The sequence below is a fragment of the Dama dama genome, chromosome 4 (assembly GCF_033118175.1).
Source record: "Dama dama isolate Ldn47 chromosome 4, ASM3311817v1, whole genome shotgun sequence".
Classification (NCBI taxonomy): domain Eukaryota; kingdom Metazoa; phylum Chordata; class Mammalia; order Artiodactyla; family Cervidae; genus Dama; species Dama dama.
Genome location: NC_083684.1, coordinates 39,752,942 through 39,770,941, shown reverse-complemented (window position 1 = coordinate 39,770,941; position 18,000 = coordinate 39,752,942). Strand labels below are relative to the sequence as shown.

Here is an 18,000-nt window from a genome sequence, read left to right as displayed (position 1 = left end):
GTGGTTCCCAAGCTCTAGAGCACAGGCTTAGTAGTCGCGGCATAGGGCCCAGTTGCTCTGCGGTATGTGGGATCCTCCCAGACCAGGGAACGACCCCCCGTTTCCAACATTGGCAGGTGGATTCTTCACCACTGGGCCACCAGGGAAGCCCTAGAGGTTTTTTAAAGGCACCATTTAGGGTGAGAGCTGCAGGGTGTGTGACTTTCTTCTGATTTGTCAGTGGTGAGGTAAGAGGGTAATGTTTTGGTAATCCCAATTATCAACCTTCTGGTTCCAACAGGTCTGAGGTCTACAGTGCTTGTCGTCAGCACGTATTTTTATTAAGTTCTAAAATGATGGGATATGGGAATGTATGGGTTATCTATCAGCTTCTTGTCCGAACAACCTACTTCTCCACACCATCCTACCCACCCTGGGCCAAAATTGTGCCGTGAGATTTTTCCTGCATTTTCCCTTTCTGAAAGCCCAGCACTGGGACAAGTGCATGGGGCAGTGGACTCGGTTCAATGTGTGCCCTATTGTAGTGTCAGGAAGTTTTCAAGCCTCTGGGCCTGTTTTTATCACGTTACAAAGAAGGAAACAGCTCCATTATTTTCACCTTTCTCTCCCTCAAATCTGCTCTTCAAGGCCCAGTTTAACCACCCTTTGTTGTTATTCAGTTGCTAAGATGTGTCGACTCTTTGCGACCCCATGGACTGCCGCATACCAGTCTCCCCTGTCCTTCACCATCTCCGGGAGTTTGTTCAAACTCATGTCCATTGAGTTGGTGATGCCAACCAACCATCTCATCCTCTGTTGTCTCCTTCTCCTGCCTTCAATCTTTCCCAGCATTAGGGTCTTTTCCAATTAACCACACTAGCCCACACTAAAATTACCAACCTAATAGTTGTATTTGCATTTTAAGAAGTACCCATCAGAGTACCCATCACAGGTCTTTGTGAGCTGTATCACTCAGAGGCAATGAGATATGGCTCAGTCAGTGGAGGTGGGATCAAGTGGGCTCTTCAAGTAGCTGGCTAAATCCTTCCTAAAGCGGGCTCTGATTTTAAAATTAACAAAGAAGCTGGTTTTACAAGGCCAGTTAAATAATGTGAAGTCCCAGCAAGCCTCAGGCCTGAGTGTGTGGAGACCGTCACAACAAAAGCCTCTCTTTTCCTTCTTTTCAGCTCTCCACACAAGTTAACACTAAGCAAGGACTTCCTGTGTGGCTAGCAGACACCAAAAATTGGTAGAGAAAACTTCTTTAGGGTAAGCCTTTTTTTTTTTTTTTAATGTGGAACATTTTTAAAGTCTTTATCACATTTGTTACAGTGTTGCTTGTTTCATGTTTCAGATTTTTGGCCCCAAGGCATGTGGGATCTTAGCTCCCCAGGCAGGGATCAAACCTGCATCCTCTGCATTGGGAGGCAGTCTTAACCACCAGACCAGAGAAGTCCCTCGGGTGAACTCTTGAACAAACTAAAATCTTCCATGGCTAGATACAGGTGGTAAAACAAAGGCTGGCCTAATCTAGTGCCCTAAGTTGCTCAGTCATGTCTGACTCTTTGCAGACCCCATGGACTATAGCCTACCAGGCTCCTCTGTCCGTGGGATTTTCCAGGCAAGGGTACTGGAGTGGGTTGCCATTTCCTTCTCCAGGGGATCTTCCCAACCCAGGGATCGAACCCAAGGACCTTACAAATACAAATGTTCAAAACCAAAAGAAAGCAAATCGCATTTTGCCTCTTTTATTTACAAGTTTCACTTAAATATCTCTCACGGTGAGAAAATCAACGTCAAAAAGAACACTGGTATACAGTTTACGAATATCAGTATATATTAAAGAACATGGTTAATTTTTCCAAGTAAATGCTTGATACGAAATATTTCCCCGGAGGCTAGTTAAATGTCAGGTGCCCGAGGTGTCAGGGAAAGAGCCTCGAGCCTGCTCAGGAGATGGTCACACTGCAGGCCACCTGTGTTTGGCACTTGGTGACACATGTGGCAGCTCAGAGGACAAAGCAGGGCCACCAGCCTTTATTCCTGCCCCAAAGCCACACCAGGACTTCCTCTGCGAGGAGAGCCACATTCAGAGACAAATGAACCACTTAAAATGTCAAATGAAAAATAGGTCACTAGGGACTGATGGATGAACAAGTCAAGCCAGATTCATTCTGAACATTTTCTTGTTGACCTTTTAAGCCAATCATACTTCTGGGGAAAATGTTAATACACCTCAAAGTTTACACTTTCATTATAATAAATTAGCTTTAATGCTCCAAATATCATCTCAGAAGACTGTACACATAACTTGACCTAACATACTAACCTGAACTTAGAACTTCTCTATTCATTTTGATCAATCCCCAGAATCAGCAGAACTGTATTATTTACATATATAACAATATCTAAAGTATGCCAATATTACCAACATTTCTTACCTGAAATAAATATGCCATTTAAAGCACTAATAAAGCATAGTTTATTCAAAAATGACACCTTAAACAATCTCATCTTTTAGTTCATTTTAGAAGTCTCAATATCAAAATCTTTACATACAAGGAATGATAAGTATTTTGGAAGACCTGACAAGTACCACCAACCCCCTCTCCAATCCCACTGTCCATGCTCAAGTGGTAGTCCGTGTGCCTCAGGCCAGTGACAGCAGAGTGATAGTCAGGGAGTCAGACACACTGGAGTTAACCAGGAGCAGCTGCTCCTCGAGGCCTTCATGGCAGAGTTCACAGTGGAAAAAGGGCAGAGAATAAACCAGCCTTTCTTTTCTCTCAATATGCCAATTAGAAAGCAAATCTATTAGGCTAAGAAAAAACACAGACATCTTTGAAGGAACAGGTTGGGAGTCTGTATTCTCTCAGCTATTCCACAAGTTAATCAGGTATATTTACGAGCTCATGAGAGGCTCCAAAACAGGATTCAGACACTCTGTAACCCCAGTAAATGCTCTGAGGGTGTGCCAGGGTTTAGCTGGCATAAAGAATGAAGAATTTCAGACAAGTAGTGTTCAGCTCTAGTAATGAACCTTCATGCAAGCTAAATGATAGGGATTCAGGTTTTATTTTTGAGTTAAGATTTTTTCAGAATAAAAGGACAAAGTCTTAAGCACTCAAAAGAGAATTTCTTAGACAAAGCAATATCACTAAAAGTACAGGGAAACATTCCTAGTTTGTCTCAACACTTGAATGTCCCTTGTCCCGAATGTGAAAGTCATACCTAGCTATTTTGCTTTCCTTTCAGTGGGTGGCTCGCGGGGGTGAGATGAGGGAACCATCAACAGGAAGATAGTGCAGGAAAATGAAGTCAGTTTTGCAGGATTATATTTGTTTCCATCTAGAGACACGCTTCCTGTTTAAATGCTACAGCAATTTCAGAACATGAAATTCATCCCCCTAAAAATAATTTTCAAATAAACACAGACTGTGCAGCCCACAGAAGCTACTACAGGTTACATTGGTTTTTGGCCCAACTCCTATACTAAATAAGGCCTAGTTACTGAGGAGCAGCAATGGCCATTTATCCCACTAGTCTAAGGGCAAATGTCCCATCTGAAAAAAATCTCCCTCCTCCCTCCTCCCCACTACCCCTGGGGATGCAGCCAGGGAGCCTTGGTTAGCAACTTGTTCTCAGGTCCTTCACATTTTTACCTCTCCAGATTCAAGCTGAATCTTAAAGTCTAGAATCCACTGCATAAGCCAGTCCTGCCTAAACTGTCATGCAGTCTTGAATTTCCTGCTTCCCTGAAACCGTGTAAAGTGAGAGCATTCTTCCTAGACAGTATTGCACAGTCAGCAGGGTGAGAGAGTTCAGCATAGCAGAGGGTGAAGGAGCATTGGGAGGAATTAGAAGAATGTTTGAGAAGTATAATCAGAAAGGCTAAGTACTATGAGTAAATCTGTAGAGATTTACTGAACACTGGAGGAAATTTTATTAATGAAGGAAAGGCCAGGAGTTAAGGCTCAGACAGAAGTTACCTCCTAGCATGGCTCAAAGGTTCAAGGGGTGAGACACAGAGGAAAGGCTTGAAAGCCACACAAATTCAGCTGGTCCAGAGGCCTGGCCACCTTCACCCGCAGCTGAAAAACCAAGAAAACTCATTCCAAGCATGCTCGCTCACAGCACGCCTGTTTTGCAAGTTTGAGGACTCAATTTTAACAAACTAAATCAGAACTAGAATGCAGCATTACAAAATGTTTTCACAACTAAAAACACACACACAAGTTAGAATTTTGCATAGAAAAGTGTCCTGTAATATGCTTTGTAAACCTAGGTCTTTAGTAACTTCAGAATAAAAAACAAAAACCTCTTCATAGTGTAGAAGTCCATGATTACACAGAGAGAATTATCAGTCTGCAGATTTTGCAGCAAGAGCTCAGAAGATCCTGGACTTCTTCATATTCTTAGAATCATAATTAAATTTACCCTTTCCAGGCTCAGGCTTACAGTTTTAACAGTGTCTTTATAAAAGGACTTGGGTTACATGAGCCCAAGACAAGTTGATCATCTCTGTGCTCTACCCTCTCTGTGCAGAAGAGGTGACCAAAACACTCAGGCACATAAAATCACGAGATTTGTTTTTAACCCAAGGCTGTTTTTTCCTCACATTAGTCTATAATTAAGCAAGCTGCATCTATCCGCCTGCCCTTCAACCATAGGGTCTAAAGAGCCAGGTTCAGAGTAAGGGAAAATGTCTCAGAACATTGAAGTTAACCTTGGCAACAGGGTGGGAGACTCTTAACTCCTCTTGGAAGAGGCACCAATCGATTCTGAGTTGAAATACACCACAGTGACTGTGATGTCATCCCTGTACATTCTCGCCAGGTCCTCTGGCAACGTCAGCATCGCCGACAGCCGCTCAGGCTCCATCTCCCCGTATTCGTTGTTCCCTATGGCGTATCTGATCAGACGTGTGGCCGCGTTTTGGTCGGCCACGTGGAGGCCCTGGGCTTTCCTCTGCTGCAACAGGCTCTGCATGAGTCCCAGGTTGGTGGGTCTCTGGGCCAGGTCTGGCTTGTGCTGACCCTCTTCAGCCAGGTGCTCCACCACCAGCCTCACCACATCCTCGTTGCCCAGCACGTCCCACAGGCCATCAGAGGCCAGCACGAGGAACTTATCCTGGGGCCTCAGCCTGTGGTAGGTGACCTCTGGCCTGGCTGTCAGGTAAGGTGGGGTGTGGTAGTGCGGGGGGGTGAACTGGTAGATGTTGAGGGCCTCAGTGTCGAAGCCCCGCTCCAGGACGCTGCGCTGCAGCTCTTTACTCCACTTCAGCTGGACATCCCCAAAGGCCCTGCAGGGCATGAGGACACCCAGCAGCCTGTTTTCCATGATGACCGTCCTGTCCTCGGACTGAGGATGCTCCCTTTTCAGCCGTGATAGCTCGGCTGGGTTCCAGGCATTGTGGTCCTGGGTGAGGGGCAGACAAGACCACATGCCGTTGTCTTCCTGGACACCAAGGATGGCCCGGCAGTCACCAGCATTTGCCACGTGCAAGTGAACCCCATCAACATGGGCCAAGCAAGCCGTTGCCCCTGAGAAAGCAACCTGGAGTGAAAGGTTCCTAGTCATCTCATCTTCGAGGGGGGCCTGAATCTCTAGCGAGATGTCAGAATCCAGTCTCTGGAAGGAGTACATTAATGCTTCCTCAGTGTTCAGCCCCATTTCCATGTGCAGGTTTAGCAGCTCCTGCCAGTAGACACGGAGGTGATCAAGATGCACCGACGTGACATCCTTGTAGATACTGTCCCCTGGGTGCTTGAGCCACTGAAGGATGGGCAGCAGGGGCTTCATGCTTTCCATGTCCTCCTCCATTTGCTCCAGAGTCTGCTGGGACATTAGTGACACAGCCACATAGTAGAAGAGCCTCTCGCTCACTGCTTGAGCACATGCGTGGCCACCATGTCCATCGAAGATGCCAAACAGCAGTCCATTGGTCTGCAGGCAGGCAGCTATACCTCCCCGGTCCTCCACTGGGGAATTGGCAGCTAGCTGGTTGCTCTCAAACCGTAACACTGAATCTGGAGCTCTGCTGACAAGGTCAAGAATCTTGTGGGCCGACTCACCAGCTCGCAGGACCTCATTTACCTGATCGGGGCTGAGCTGCAAGTGGAAGTCCTCTTCCTCCGTTGATGTGTGTCTGTAGGCTTTCCGCAGAGCAATGCCACCACATGCAGCGGCGTTGTCTTTTAGGGTGGCTGGCCCCTGAGGAAAGAGTCTCCATTTTGATTTAATCCTATTTGAGGCATACCTTGAATATAAACGTTGTCCCCCCTGTAATGTGGCAACGGCCTTCCTTGCAGAACTGAGAATCCAGTAGGACACAGTACTTGACATTCTGAAACCGTATAAGCGAATATCTTCCTTCCGCAAAAAGGTTCTTTAAATCTGAAAAAGAGGTTAAGAAATTTAATTTCTTAAAAATAATGACTCTACCAACACTTAATCTCAAAATATTTAAGTCTCCACACATCCCATTATAACATATAAATGCATTTCAGAAAATGGGTTTTTAAACACTCTGCACTTAAGAGTCACTGAGGGCTTCCCACAATTGTTTCCTTCTTCCCAAATCCTTTCCCTTGTTAGAGCCCAGTGCATAGCTCCCATGTTCCCTCTCCCAGGTAGGCTGTGTTCCTTTAAATACAAACAAACTATTTCTTGCCCCCCAGCTATCTTGGTAGCTACTCTCAGTTGGATGCCATCCAGCTCTCTAGGCAGGAAGACAGTGGCAGCAAAAAAGACAGAAAAGCCGTTGGAGTCAGATCAACTCTAGGCTCCAACTGGTTATGATAAGTGGAAAAAAGTATGTGCTGGGGTACAGGAGACTCTGAAAATGATCAGACAAGGCAAAGCGAACCTGGTCATCCTCACCAACAGCTGCCCAGCCTTGAGGAAATCTTGCATAGAGCACTATGCCATGTTGGGGCTTCCCTGGTGACTCAGATGGTAAAGAATCTGCCTGCAATGCAGGAGACCGGGGTTTGACCCCTGGGTCGGGAAGATCACCTGGAGAAGGGAATGGGAACCCACCCCAGTATTCCTGCCTGGAGAATTCCATGGACAGAGAGGAGGAGTCCATGGGGTTGCAAAGAGTCAGACATGACTGAGCAACTAACACTGGTAACTTGTATGCCATGTTGGCCAAAAACTGGTGTCCATCACTATAGTGGCAATACCACTACTGAATTGGACACAACGTGTGGAAAATAACAGAGTATGCACACTAGCTATCATTGATCCAGGTGATGAGCAGAAGCCTGCTAGGAGAAGAGTGGTGAAAAGTAAATCATGCAAAAATTTTCCTTAATAAAACTGGCCAGAGCTTGTTCTACATATATGTAAAGAACACACGCATGCATGCTCTGTAAGTTCAGGAAACATGGCTGCCTTGTTTACCAGTGGCTTTCCAATGCCCAGGCCTCAAACACTGGCTAAACACAGCAATTTCAAGAGGTCCCAAAGCACACTTGCTATGACACTAGCTGTCTAGCATCAGACACACTGACTTCACTTGCCTGAGTTCCAGTCATCCATCTGTGGAATGGGAATACTAGTTTCATAGGGTTTTGTGAGGATTTTAAAGAAATATAACCCTTCAGCTTCAAAAAAAAAAAAAAAGATATTATTAGCAATAATCTTTTATTATTAGGTGTATCACTGAAGATTTAGAAGTTGTTTCCACTATCTCCCTATTTATAAAATACCAAACTGCAATGCCTAACGCATCAACATTTCCCCTACTTAAGTTTTAACCTACTTTTTCCCCAAGGCTAGTATCAGTAGGTCAAAGAGTGTAGACTCATCCTGCCAAATTGATTTCCAAATGGTTCACATCTGCCTCCATAAGGGCATGAAGTAAACCCTACACCTTCAACAGCCTCTGGCGGTATTTTTCCTTAGAAAAAAATTTTTAAAAGCTGCTCTATTTTACTATTTTCTATGGAGAGCCGGGGGTAGGGAGGAGTGGGGGGGGGGGGAGCGTTTTTTTCACTCCACGTGTTTTCGGAATCCCGCCCTCCACAAGTTTTTCTGTCGGGAGTATGGAGAACGCCCACACTCGAGGACCGCCCAGTCTCCCCAGCCCACCCCGCCGAACTAGGGGCAGGATTGGTCGGACCCGGCGCGCGGAGGGCGCCTACCCGTGCCCCTCATCCCCACCCCTAGCCCTGGAGAGAAGCCAGGCAGCGTTGTCCGACGCAAGGCCGTCTGCCACAGGCCCGACCCAAACAGTTTCGCGTATCTAAAGAAAGCAGGTTCCAAAGTCAAGTCTCTGACCCACAGGCTCAGAGATACGAGCGCGGCCTCCGGAATCCACCAAGCCCTATCTCCCTCAAACCCTGGCGCGGCCACGTCCCTGAGTCCCAGCTTCCCAGTCTATAGATAAGGCGAATTAAGTTTAGATGCTGAGCTCCGAGGGCTAAAACAGCTACTGCGGATGTTCCGGCACGCAGCCAAAGGTCCTATGCCAGACTGCGAGCCCACGTGGCGCGTGCGCGCGAGAAGGGTGACCGTCGCTGTGACCCAGGCTCTTGGCAGTCCGCCGCGGGCCCGCCCCCTCACCTCACTTCACCTCCACTCTCCACCCCATCACCTGAGCCGTGGCCGTGGGCTGGAGCAGACGCGGGGAGGCTAGAGGCTTTCACATCCCGCGCTCGCCCCTTCCCTACCTCGGACCCTCGCCCTCCTCTCACCAGCCCCGAGGCCGCCGTGTCCGTCAGTCAATTTCACGCCCGCAAGCTGTACCGCGGCTACCCCTACCCCGGACTCAGCTCCCCGAAGGGACCTCTAGTGCTGCTGATCTAGCTGGAGGAGGAAGCATCCTTTTGCCAGCCTTTACTGGTTCATCTGTGGAGGCGGGCCCCTGACGAACAGCCCAATTGTCCAATGGATGAAGAGACTGAGAGGGCGGGCTCCAGATGGGCCAAATCCGGTTCCTCCCCCTCTCCCGCCCACCCCAGCCAACCTTTAGCCACCCCGCCCTCCGTCTCTGACTGCGGGTAGGCTTGGCCCTGGGCCTTGAGATTAAGCAGTCTTGCGGCTGAGCGCTCCCACCACGTGACCCCGTGCCCGTTCTGCACACCTCAAACAGAGCAGCCTCTCCCATTTCTCACTGTTGTTCATCATACCCCAAGGCTTCCTGTCCATTTCTGTCCTGACCAGTTCAGACCCCTCTCCCGGGCGCCACACCCTTCTATATATCCTCTTAGACAATCCCCTTAGACGCCTCCCTCGGAGTCCCTATGTACACCTTAAACACAGTTTGTCTTGAACTCATTTTTTTCTGCTAAACCTGCTCTTCTCCTTCCCTAACCCAGTAATGGCCCCACCACATGCTCAGAGACCCAAGCCCCAAGCCTGGGAGTCATTTTGACTCCTCTTCCCTAACCCCCACCCCTCTTCTGTCGGTTATCTGATCCTGTTCTTCATCTCACCTCCTAAATATCCCTCTAATCCAAATATTTGCCTCCAGCTGCTCTACCACTCTATACAATCTTCTTATCTGGTCGCTCCACCCTGACTTCAACTTGGCCCTAGGCACTCTTCCTCTATCCCTGGAGAAGGAAATGGCAACCTCCTCCAGTATTCCTGCCTGGAAAACCCCATGGACAGAGGAGCCTGGCAGGCTACAGTTCATGGGGGTCACAAAGAGTCAGACAGCTGAGCGACTGAGCACGCTCTTCCTCTATAGAGAAGGTAGGGTAACCCTTCTACAATTCAAATTGCTACTATAAAGTCTTCATTGACTGCCCACCAACCACTGGGCCTTGAACTGACAATTACACTGGCATGGCCACTGACAGTTATCACAATAGTTAGTGGTTGGTAGATTGAGAAAAGCTGAGAACCAGAACACCAGATACTCCCTCTGTCCCTGTAGAATTAAGGTTATAACCTGCTGCCTTACAAATTGCTTTAATAGAACCTATCTACTACCTATGGTGGGCTTCCCAGTTTGTTGTTCAGTTGCTCGGTAGTGTCCAACTCTTTGAAACCCCATGGACTGCAGCACATCAGGCTTGCCTAACTTTCACCATCTCCCAGAGTTTGCTCAAACTCATGTCCATCTAGTCAGTGATGCTATCCAACCACCTCATCCTCTGTCATCCCCTTCTCCTCTTGCCTCCTTTCCTAGCATCAGGGTCTTTTCTAATGAGTCAACTCTTTGCATCAGGTGGCCAAGGTATTAAAGCTTCAGCTTCACCATCAGTCTTTCCAATGAATATTCAGGACGGATTTCCTTTAGATTGACTGGTTTGATCTTGTTATCCAAGGGACTCTCAAGAGTATTCTCCAACACCACAGTTCGAAAGCATCAGTTCCTCAGTGCTCAGCCTTCTCTATGGTCCAACTCTCATATCCATACATGACTACTGGAAAAACCACAGCTTTAACTAGACGAACCTTTGTTGGCAAAGTGATGTCTCTGCTTTTTAATATGCTGTTCTAGGTTTGTCATAACTTTTCTTCCAAGGAGCAAGCATCTTCTAATTTCATGGCTGTCACCATCCATAACACTATGGCTGTCACCATCCACAGTGATTTTGGAGCCCAAGAAAATAAGGGTTTTCCAGGTAGGTCAGTGGCAAAGAATCCGCCTGCCAATACAGGAGACACGGCTTTGATCCCTAGGTGGGAAAGATCCCCTGGCGAAGGAAATGGCAACCCACTCTGGTATTTTTGCCTGGGAAAACCCATAGACAGAGGAGCCTGAGGCTATGGTCCATGGGGTTGCAAAAGAATGGGATTTGACTTAGCAACTAAACAACAACTACCTATGATAAATCAAGTGTAGTCTTCCCTAGAAGCAGAGAAAACTGGGAGATGACCAGAAAAGGCCACTTAGAACCCTGAAAATGTGACCTTCTGAGAGGAAGGCACACTGGCTTATCCAGGGAGCCTGGCCAGCCCACCTGGATCCAAGGACATGACAGCCATAAAATGGTTCCTGTCAGACTTGTTGGTGATATGATATTCATACTGCCACTCACCCTTGCCCTTTTTCAGAAGTTCTACCAGTAAGTCAGAATTTGCAATGTCTCTCTTCCTGGATATTGAGACAGCTGTTTCCAACTTAAACTAAAAATGACTCCAAAAGATTCCAAATAAATAGATGCAGTTATTATTATTTTTAGGGGCAACACAGTTTCTGGGTGTCTACCATATGTCAAGCCCTGGGCCGATGACTACTGGAGAAACACAGATGGCAGCCCCAACAGCACTTTCCTGAGAAAATTACATCATTCTGCTGTCTGAAACCACTGAGTTTTTCTAAGTTACCACACATACACCACTTCCAAAGTAAAAATCCACTCTTGAGGATTTTGTGTGCATTGGTACTTTTGTTTAAAGCCTATAGTGAGCTTATTTGCCCTATATATACATGATGGCTAGCCCAAGAACCCTATTCAGTGTCCCAAGGCTTCCTTGGCACAAAGTCTTATTAGAAAAAAAAAAAAAAAGAAGAAGGAAAAGGACTTATCTCTGCCTTGAGATTGGAGAAGGAAATGGCAACACACTCCAGTACTCTTGCCTGGAAAATCCCATGGACGGAGGAGCCTGGTAGGCTACAGTCCATGGGGTCGTGAAGAGTCCGACACGACTGAGTGACTTCACTTTCACTTTTCACTTTCACTCATTGGAGAAGGAAATGGCAGCCCACTCCAGTGTTCTTGCCTGGAGAATCCCAGGGACGGAGGAGCCTGATGGGTTGCCGTCTATGGGGTCGCACAGAGTCGGACGTGACTGAAGTGACTTAGCAGCAGTAGCAGCTGCCTTGAGAAAGGGGAAGCAGCAGCTCAGCTGTCATTTTCCAAGAAAATATGTAAAAAATACTGTCTCATTCAAAACCAAGCAAATGTGAATTAGAATGAGATACTGATTTTTGTCAGTCAAACTGACAAACATTAAAACGTGATTAATACCTAATGTTGGTGAGTGGGCACTGCCTTCTTGGCAGGTGGGAGTATAAATTGAAGCTGCCCAAGGGACAGCTCTTTGATCCACTAATTCTACGTCTTTTAATTTTACAGAGACAATCAAAGGCAAACATTGCAAATTTTCTACAATAAACACATGTTACCCCCATCTTGTATAATCATCTTGTATAATCAGAAAAAAAAAAAAAAAGAAGCAAAACTGTATTTTGCAAGCAGAGGAGTGGTGGGGGTAGGGAAACAAATCTCTTAGATGATTCTGGGCAGGTCCCCTGTTTCCTTAGCAAAGCAGATAAGCCCACCTATGGAATATTAGGAAAGCTGGATTTGAAGATGACCTTTATGTCAGGAGGAATTGAGATGGGGATTTGTCTGGCCTGATCATCTGGGAGAATTTAGAAAAACCTCAGATGTTTTCTTTGCCAGCACGAGCTTGCCCATGCAGCGTTTCTGTGGCATCACCCTTGCCCAAGGCAGCTTTAAGCCCAGAAAAGCCTTCTTGCTGATCTGAGCACATCTGTGCTCTGAGACAGTTGTCCCAGAGACCAGTGCCATCCCAAATCAAGTGATTTAACTTCACCACCTTTTAGCTAAGCAGGTGGCTTTCCCTGGCACTGTTCCCTCCCAGATTGATCACACATACACACACACACACACACCCCACCTCTCTTCTCGTTAGAGGGGATGGTTACCAATCCCTGCAAAGCAGCAAATTCAGGGACATATTTAGCCAGTCTTGAGGATGCTCGTGACAAAGGCTTGGAAATTTTTGAAAAATACAAGTCCTGCCTTAGCCCTCTTAAACCTGTTGTAAAGCAACAGCACTGACAGGCTTGCCAGGAGGCTTTAAAAATGGTTATGTTAAGCTCCTAGCTCCTAGAGTCAAGCTAAGATTGCACTTCAGTAGAGAAGGGTGGGCAGAGCCTTTTTGGGGAAACACACCTGTGTGTCTGTCTCTTTAAGCCTTCTTCAAACATAAGTTAATCTTTTTCAGCTGCTACCAAGGCTGCGATGATCTAGGCCAGAGGGCACCTTCTTCTGCGACCATCAACGAATCATTCCCTTTGTCACTGTCACCCCATACCCATTCTCACTCAGGCCTTATTAACTGGTGAGCTCAGAATTTTCCATCACCCTGGAGTCCCAAGTCTGAGGCCCAGCTCTGACACCTACTTGCTGTGTGATCATGGGCCAGCCACTTCCTCTCTCAAAGCCTCCACAGAACTATTTGGAGAGGGCAGTTATGTGGGCCTTGGAGTTGTCATTTGCACTCTAGGTTGCCCATGACATATCCTTTCTTGAGAGTGAATTTGGAGAGGAACACAAGAACAGCACGGGCTTCCCAGGTGGCACTAGTGGTAAAGAACCCACCTGCCAATACAGGAGATGGAAGAGATGCAGTTTCGATCCCTAGGTTGGGAAGATCCCCCTGGAGAAGGAGATGGCAACCCACTGGAGTATTCTTGCCTGGAGAATTCCATGGACAGAGGAGCCTGGTGGACTACAGTCCATGGGATCACAAAGAGTCAGACACAACTGAAATGACTTAGCAGCAGAAGAAAAACAGCAATAGGGGCCTAGTGTGGGGAAGAAGAAGTTGGGAGACAGTTCTGGAGTTCTGCAGAAGCACACTTCCTGTTCTTTCCCTTGAAGCACCGTCCTGTGCTCCCCTGTGAAACAGTAGTTCCCCAGAGAAACTTCCAGTGCCTCTCCCACCACTCCCGTGGAGGCCCCACCTCAGGTGCCCAGGGCGCCTCTTTCAGACACGGTTCAGCGAGTGAAGTCGCTCAGTTGTGTCCGACTCTTTGTGCGACCCCATGGACTGTAGCCCACCAGGCTCCTCCATCCATGGAATTTTCCAGGCAAGAGTACTGGAGTGGATTGCCGTAGAAAAGGCTCGGAGTGGAGTATCAGCGCCTTGGCCTGAGCAGGTCCCTAACACCCAACAAGAAGCCAAGAGCCAGGCTGGAAAGTCCAGAAAGGAGCTATTTTGACCAGGACAGACCTCAGATGGAAAAACCAGATTACAACAAAGAGAAGGCGTTTGATAATAACAGCAATTATCTCTGCATTTCTCCCCACCTCTCCTTTCTCTGCCTCCAAAGAAAAGTTTAGTAGGACTCTTGCCAGCAGTTAACAATGCTTCTCTCTGAAGGAACTTTCACATTCTTAGCCTCTCCATTTATTTATTATTTCCTTTAAAAAAAAAATGTTTTCAACAGTCAGCCTGTCTATCCTACCTAATTACATCTGGGAGTGGGAGGGAAGGGCACACCGCACCGGGTGGGTAGAGACTGTCCTGAGGCAAGGGAGGCAGCTGGGGAGGGAGCAGGGTCCTAGAGGAGACTGCTGTTCTAGATGGGGGAAATCAGGAAGTTTCATCTGATAAGACAGGCTTTGGCCAGAGATCTGAAGGGAGTTAGGGAATGAACCTGGCAATATCTGGGAAACTGAGATACATTCAACAGAGAGAAAATATCAGGTACAAAGGTCCTGGCCTTGCCAGCCAAGGGAAGGGCTTAAATTTTATGGCTAGAGCCGGCTGTCTCATCTCCAGTCCTTTGACCAGGGCTGAAGAGAACTTAAAGGAGCATTTCTCCACTTCTTTCCTAAAGTGTGCTCCATGGAACATGGTCTCAGAAAATGTTCTGAGAGAAAAGGACCACATCCATACCACTCTGCCCTGGCAGAGATGCACAGTAAACAATGGCTTAGTCAAAATTATTGGCTGAATCAAAAAAAAAAAAAATTATTGGCTGAATCAACATGATTCAGTAAAAGGAATTCATCCAGCTTCATTGCATCAGTGCAAAACTGTTCACCATGAGCCTCCTTTTTTCCGTAAAATTTCGTCACACCTGGCAGAACCTGTGTACTTTGTGAGATGCCACATATCTATTCTTGGAAGAGCAAAATAGAGTCGGAAGACCTAAACTGACTTCCCCAGGTTCCCCTTTAAGCTTGTGGCTGAGAGGAGTCTGGGTCCTGCTCTCTGGACTCATTGGCAAGTCACATTCCTGGAAGCACCTTATGTATATTTACTAGCCTGAGGGACCAGGTTAGACTTCTCCAAAGCCAGACAAATCCAGAGGAAGACTCTGGTACACTGTACAGGGAAGCTAGTTTTCACCATGCCATGTTTTTGTTTAGCCACCTTTAGGTAAAGACTGTAGCTTAAATAGGCACTCCATCTTCGTGGGTGTTAACAATGTGTGTGTCTTGAGCCTGGTCCCCCAGTGGGCAGTGCAGGCTGATGTATTTCAGACACACTCATGGAAAATCAAATATACTTTAATCAGCTGATAGAGACAATCAAAACTTCCACTTGACACCCCACTTCTTGTAGAAGACTGGGAATCTGTGGAATGATTTTTTTTTCCTATGGAATTTTTTGAAATCAAAGTATAGTTTGATTGTGTTGTATGTTGTGTTCCTTTCTGCTATAAGGCAAAGTGATTCAGATATACATACTATACATTTAAAAAATAGCCTTTTCCATTATGCTTTATCATAGGATATTTTAAAAGTTCTGTGTGCTATCCCGTAGGACCTTGTTGTTTATCCATTCTATATGTATAGCTTACATCTGCTAACCCCAACCTCTCACTGCATTCCTCCCCCAACTTTCTCCCGCCTTGGCAACCTCAAGTCTGTTCTCTATGTCTGTGTGTCTGTTTCTATTTTGTAGATAGGTTCATTTGTGGCATAGTTTAGAGTCCACATATAAGTGATATCATATGGTATTTGTCTTTCTCTTTTCTGACTTCACTCAGTATGGTAAGCTCTAGTTGCATTCATGTTGCTGTAAATGGCATTATTTTGTTCTTTTATATGGTTATGTAGTATTCCATTGTATGTATATACCACATCTTCTTTACCCATTCATCTGCTGATGGACATTTATGCTGTTTCCATGTCTAGACTGTTGTGAATATTGGTGCTATGAACATAAGGGTGTATGTATCTTTTTGAATTAGAGTCTTGTCTGGCTATATGTCCAGGAGTGGGATTGCTGAATCATATGGTAATTCTATTTTTATTTTTCTGAGGAACCTCAGTGGCTGCATCAACTTACATTCCCACCAACAGTGTCACAGACTAGGTATTTTTTCTTCCTTGCTGAGGACCAGTGTGGTACTGTGGCCTTGGGCCTCATTTATGAAGTGCCAAGCCCCACCGCAGCACTTTTTACACCTCTTCCAAAAGAAATACCTAAGGATGGATGCTTTTGAACCATGGTGTTGGAGTATACTCTTGAGAGTCCTTTGGACTGCAAGGATATCAAACCAGTCAATCCTAAGGGAAATTAGTCCTGAATATTCATTGGAAAGACTGATGCTGAAGCTGAAGCTCCAGTACTTTGGCCACCTGATGCAAAGAGCTGATTCATTTGAATGAATCAGCTCTTTGGAAAGACCCTGATGCTGGGAAAGATTGAAGGAAGGAGGAAAAGGGGACGACAGAGGGTGAGATGGTTGGATGGCATCACTGATTAGATGGACATGAGTTTGAACAAGCTCTGGGAGTTGGTGATTGACAGGGATACCTGGCATGCTACAGTCTGTGGGGTCGCAGAGTCAGATACAACTAAGCGATTGAACTGAACTGAACTTCCAAAAGAAACACACTTCACAGACTATGCAGGCCATCGCAGGAGAGAGTGGCCTCAAAATGTGGTGTGTTAGATTTTATGGGCTGAGTAGTTTCATAGGCTAATGAGTGGGAGGATTAGTCCAACTCTTTTGGGGAAGGGGCGGGGATTTCCAGGAATTGGGCCACCGCCCACTTTTTGGTCTTTGAAGGCCTTGGAACAGTCACGAAACCTGTGGGTGTGTCATTTAGTTTGCTGCTGTGTTGTAATGAGCCTATATTGAGGTTCAAGGTCTAGTAGGAGTTGTCCTGTCCACCATCTTGGATCCATTTGATTCTAATCAGTTTATGTTGTATCCCTGGGCTCTGTCTTTCTTTCAAAGGCTGTGCCCCTCCTCCTTCCCTTCTGTTTCAAAAGGGCACCCCGTGTAATGTGGGGGTTTCAGAGGCTGGACCTAGGGTCAGGCAGAACATGAGAACCCCAGCCATCAGCTGGATACATGATTTGGGCCAGAGGCCTCAGCTGAATTTAGAGCCTCTGTTTCTCCATCTGCTGAATGGGGGCAGCCATTCCCAGGTATGTCGTTGGGGTGAACCCCTCCCCCTAGGTGTGTTGTGACTACAGAATGGGGGCAAGGGATAGCATATGGGGGTGTTGAAGCAGAACTGTCCTCCTTTCCCTAGCTCTGGAGATATTTCTGTCTAAAGAACTAGGGCCTGTCACTGTAATCAGGGCACCCTCATCCCCAGACTCTGCTGGAGACTGGGTCAAATTTAATTCAGCTTTTTTTCTGTGCTCACTTCAGTCCCATGTAACTACCTGCAGGCCTTTGTCCCTACTGTTCCCCTGCCTAGAATGCCCTATTCTATCCTCCATGCCTTTGGGAACAGTGGGGCCACTGACTCAGCCCTCCGTGCACGCCCCTTCCCAAGTAGCCCAGGGGCCTCGGTAGCATTGACCAGCTGCCTGGTCCACCCAGTGCTGGACTCCAGGGGCAGCAGAGGAAGCAAGAGCCTATGATGTTAGTAAAGCAGGACCACAGACAACAGCAAAAATATTTTAAACATTTTGACAACTGAAAACCTGGTGGCTGCACTCACCATCTGCAGTGATTTTGGAGCCCAAGAAAATAAATTCTGTCACTGTTTCCCCATCTATTTGCCATGAAGTGATGGGACCAGATGCCCTGATCTTAGTTTTTTGAATGTTGAGTTTTCAGCCAGTCTTTTCACTCTCCTCTTTCATCCTCATCAAGGGGCTCTTTAGTTCCTCTTCACTTTCTGCCTTAGAGTGGTATCATCTGCATATCTAAGGGTATTGATATTTCTCCCATGAATCTTGATTTCAGCTTGTGATTCATCCAGCCCAGCATTTCTCATTATGTATAACTTGACATAGAAGTTAAATAATCAGGGTGACAATATATAGCCTTGTTATATTTCTTTCCCAATTTTGAACCAGTCTGTTTTTCCATGCCCGGTTCTA

The 18,000-nt window shown here is 46.6% G+C and overlaps 1 protein-coding gene across 3 annotated transcripts; it reads right to left on the bottom strand.

Moving 5' to 3' along the window:
• Positions 1-2,147: 2,147 nt before the first annotated feature.
• On the bottom strand, positions 2,148-8,839 carry PDP2 (pyruvate dehydrogenase phosphatase catalytic subunit 2). 3 transcript variants are annotated; one of them, XM_061138671.1, is made up of 3 exons: positions 8,682-8,833; positions 7,506-7,589; positions 2,148-6,375 (listed from the first exon to the last, which is right to left on the bottom strand). In XM_061138671.1, the coding sequence occupies exon 3, from the start codon at positions 6,322-6,324 to the stop codon at positions 4,729-4,731; it is 1,596 nt and encodes a 531-aa protein (XP_060994654.1). In that variant the 5' UTR covers positions 6,325-6,375; positions 7,506-7,589; positions 8,682-8,833; the 3' UTR covers positions 2,148-4,728. The 3 variants fall into 3 exon arrangements, with proteins under 3 accessions (XP_060994654.1, XP_060994652.1, XP_060994653.1); XM_061138669.1 differs by lacking the exon at positions 7,506-7,589 and having other exon boundaries at positions 8,682-8,839; XM_061138670.1 differs by lacking the exon at positions 7,506-7,589 and having other exon boundaries at positions 8,658-8,812.
• Between the last annotated feature and the right edge of the window lie 9,161 nt (positions 8,840-18,000).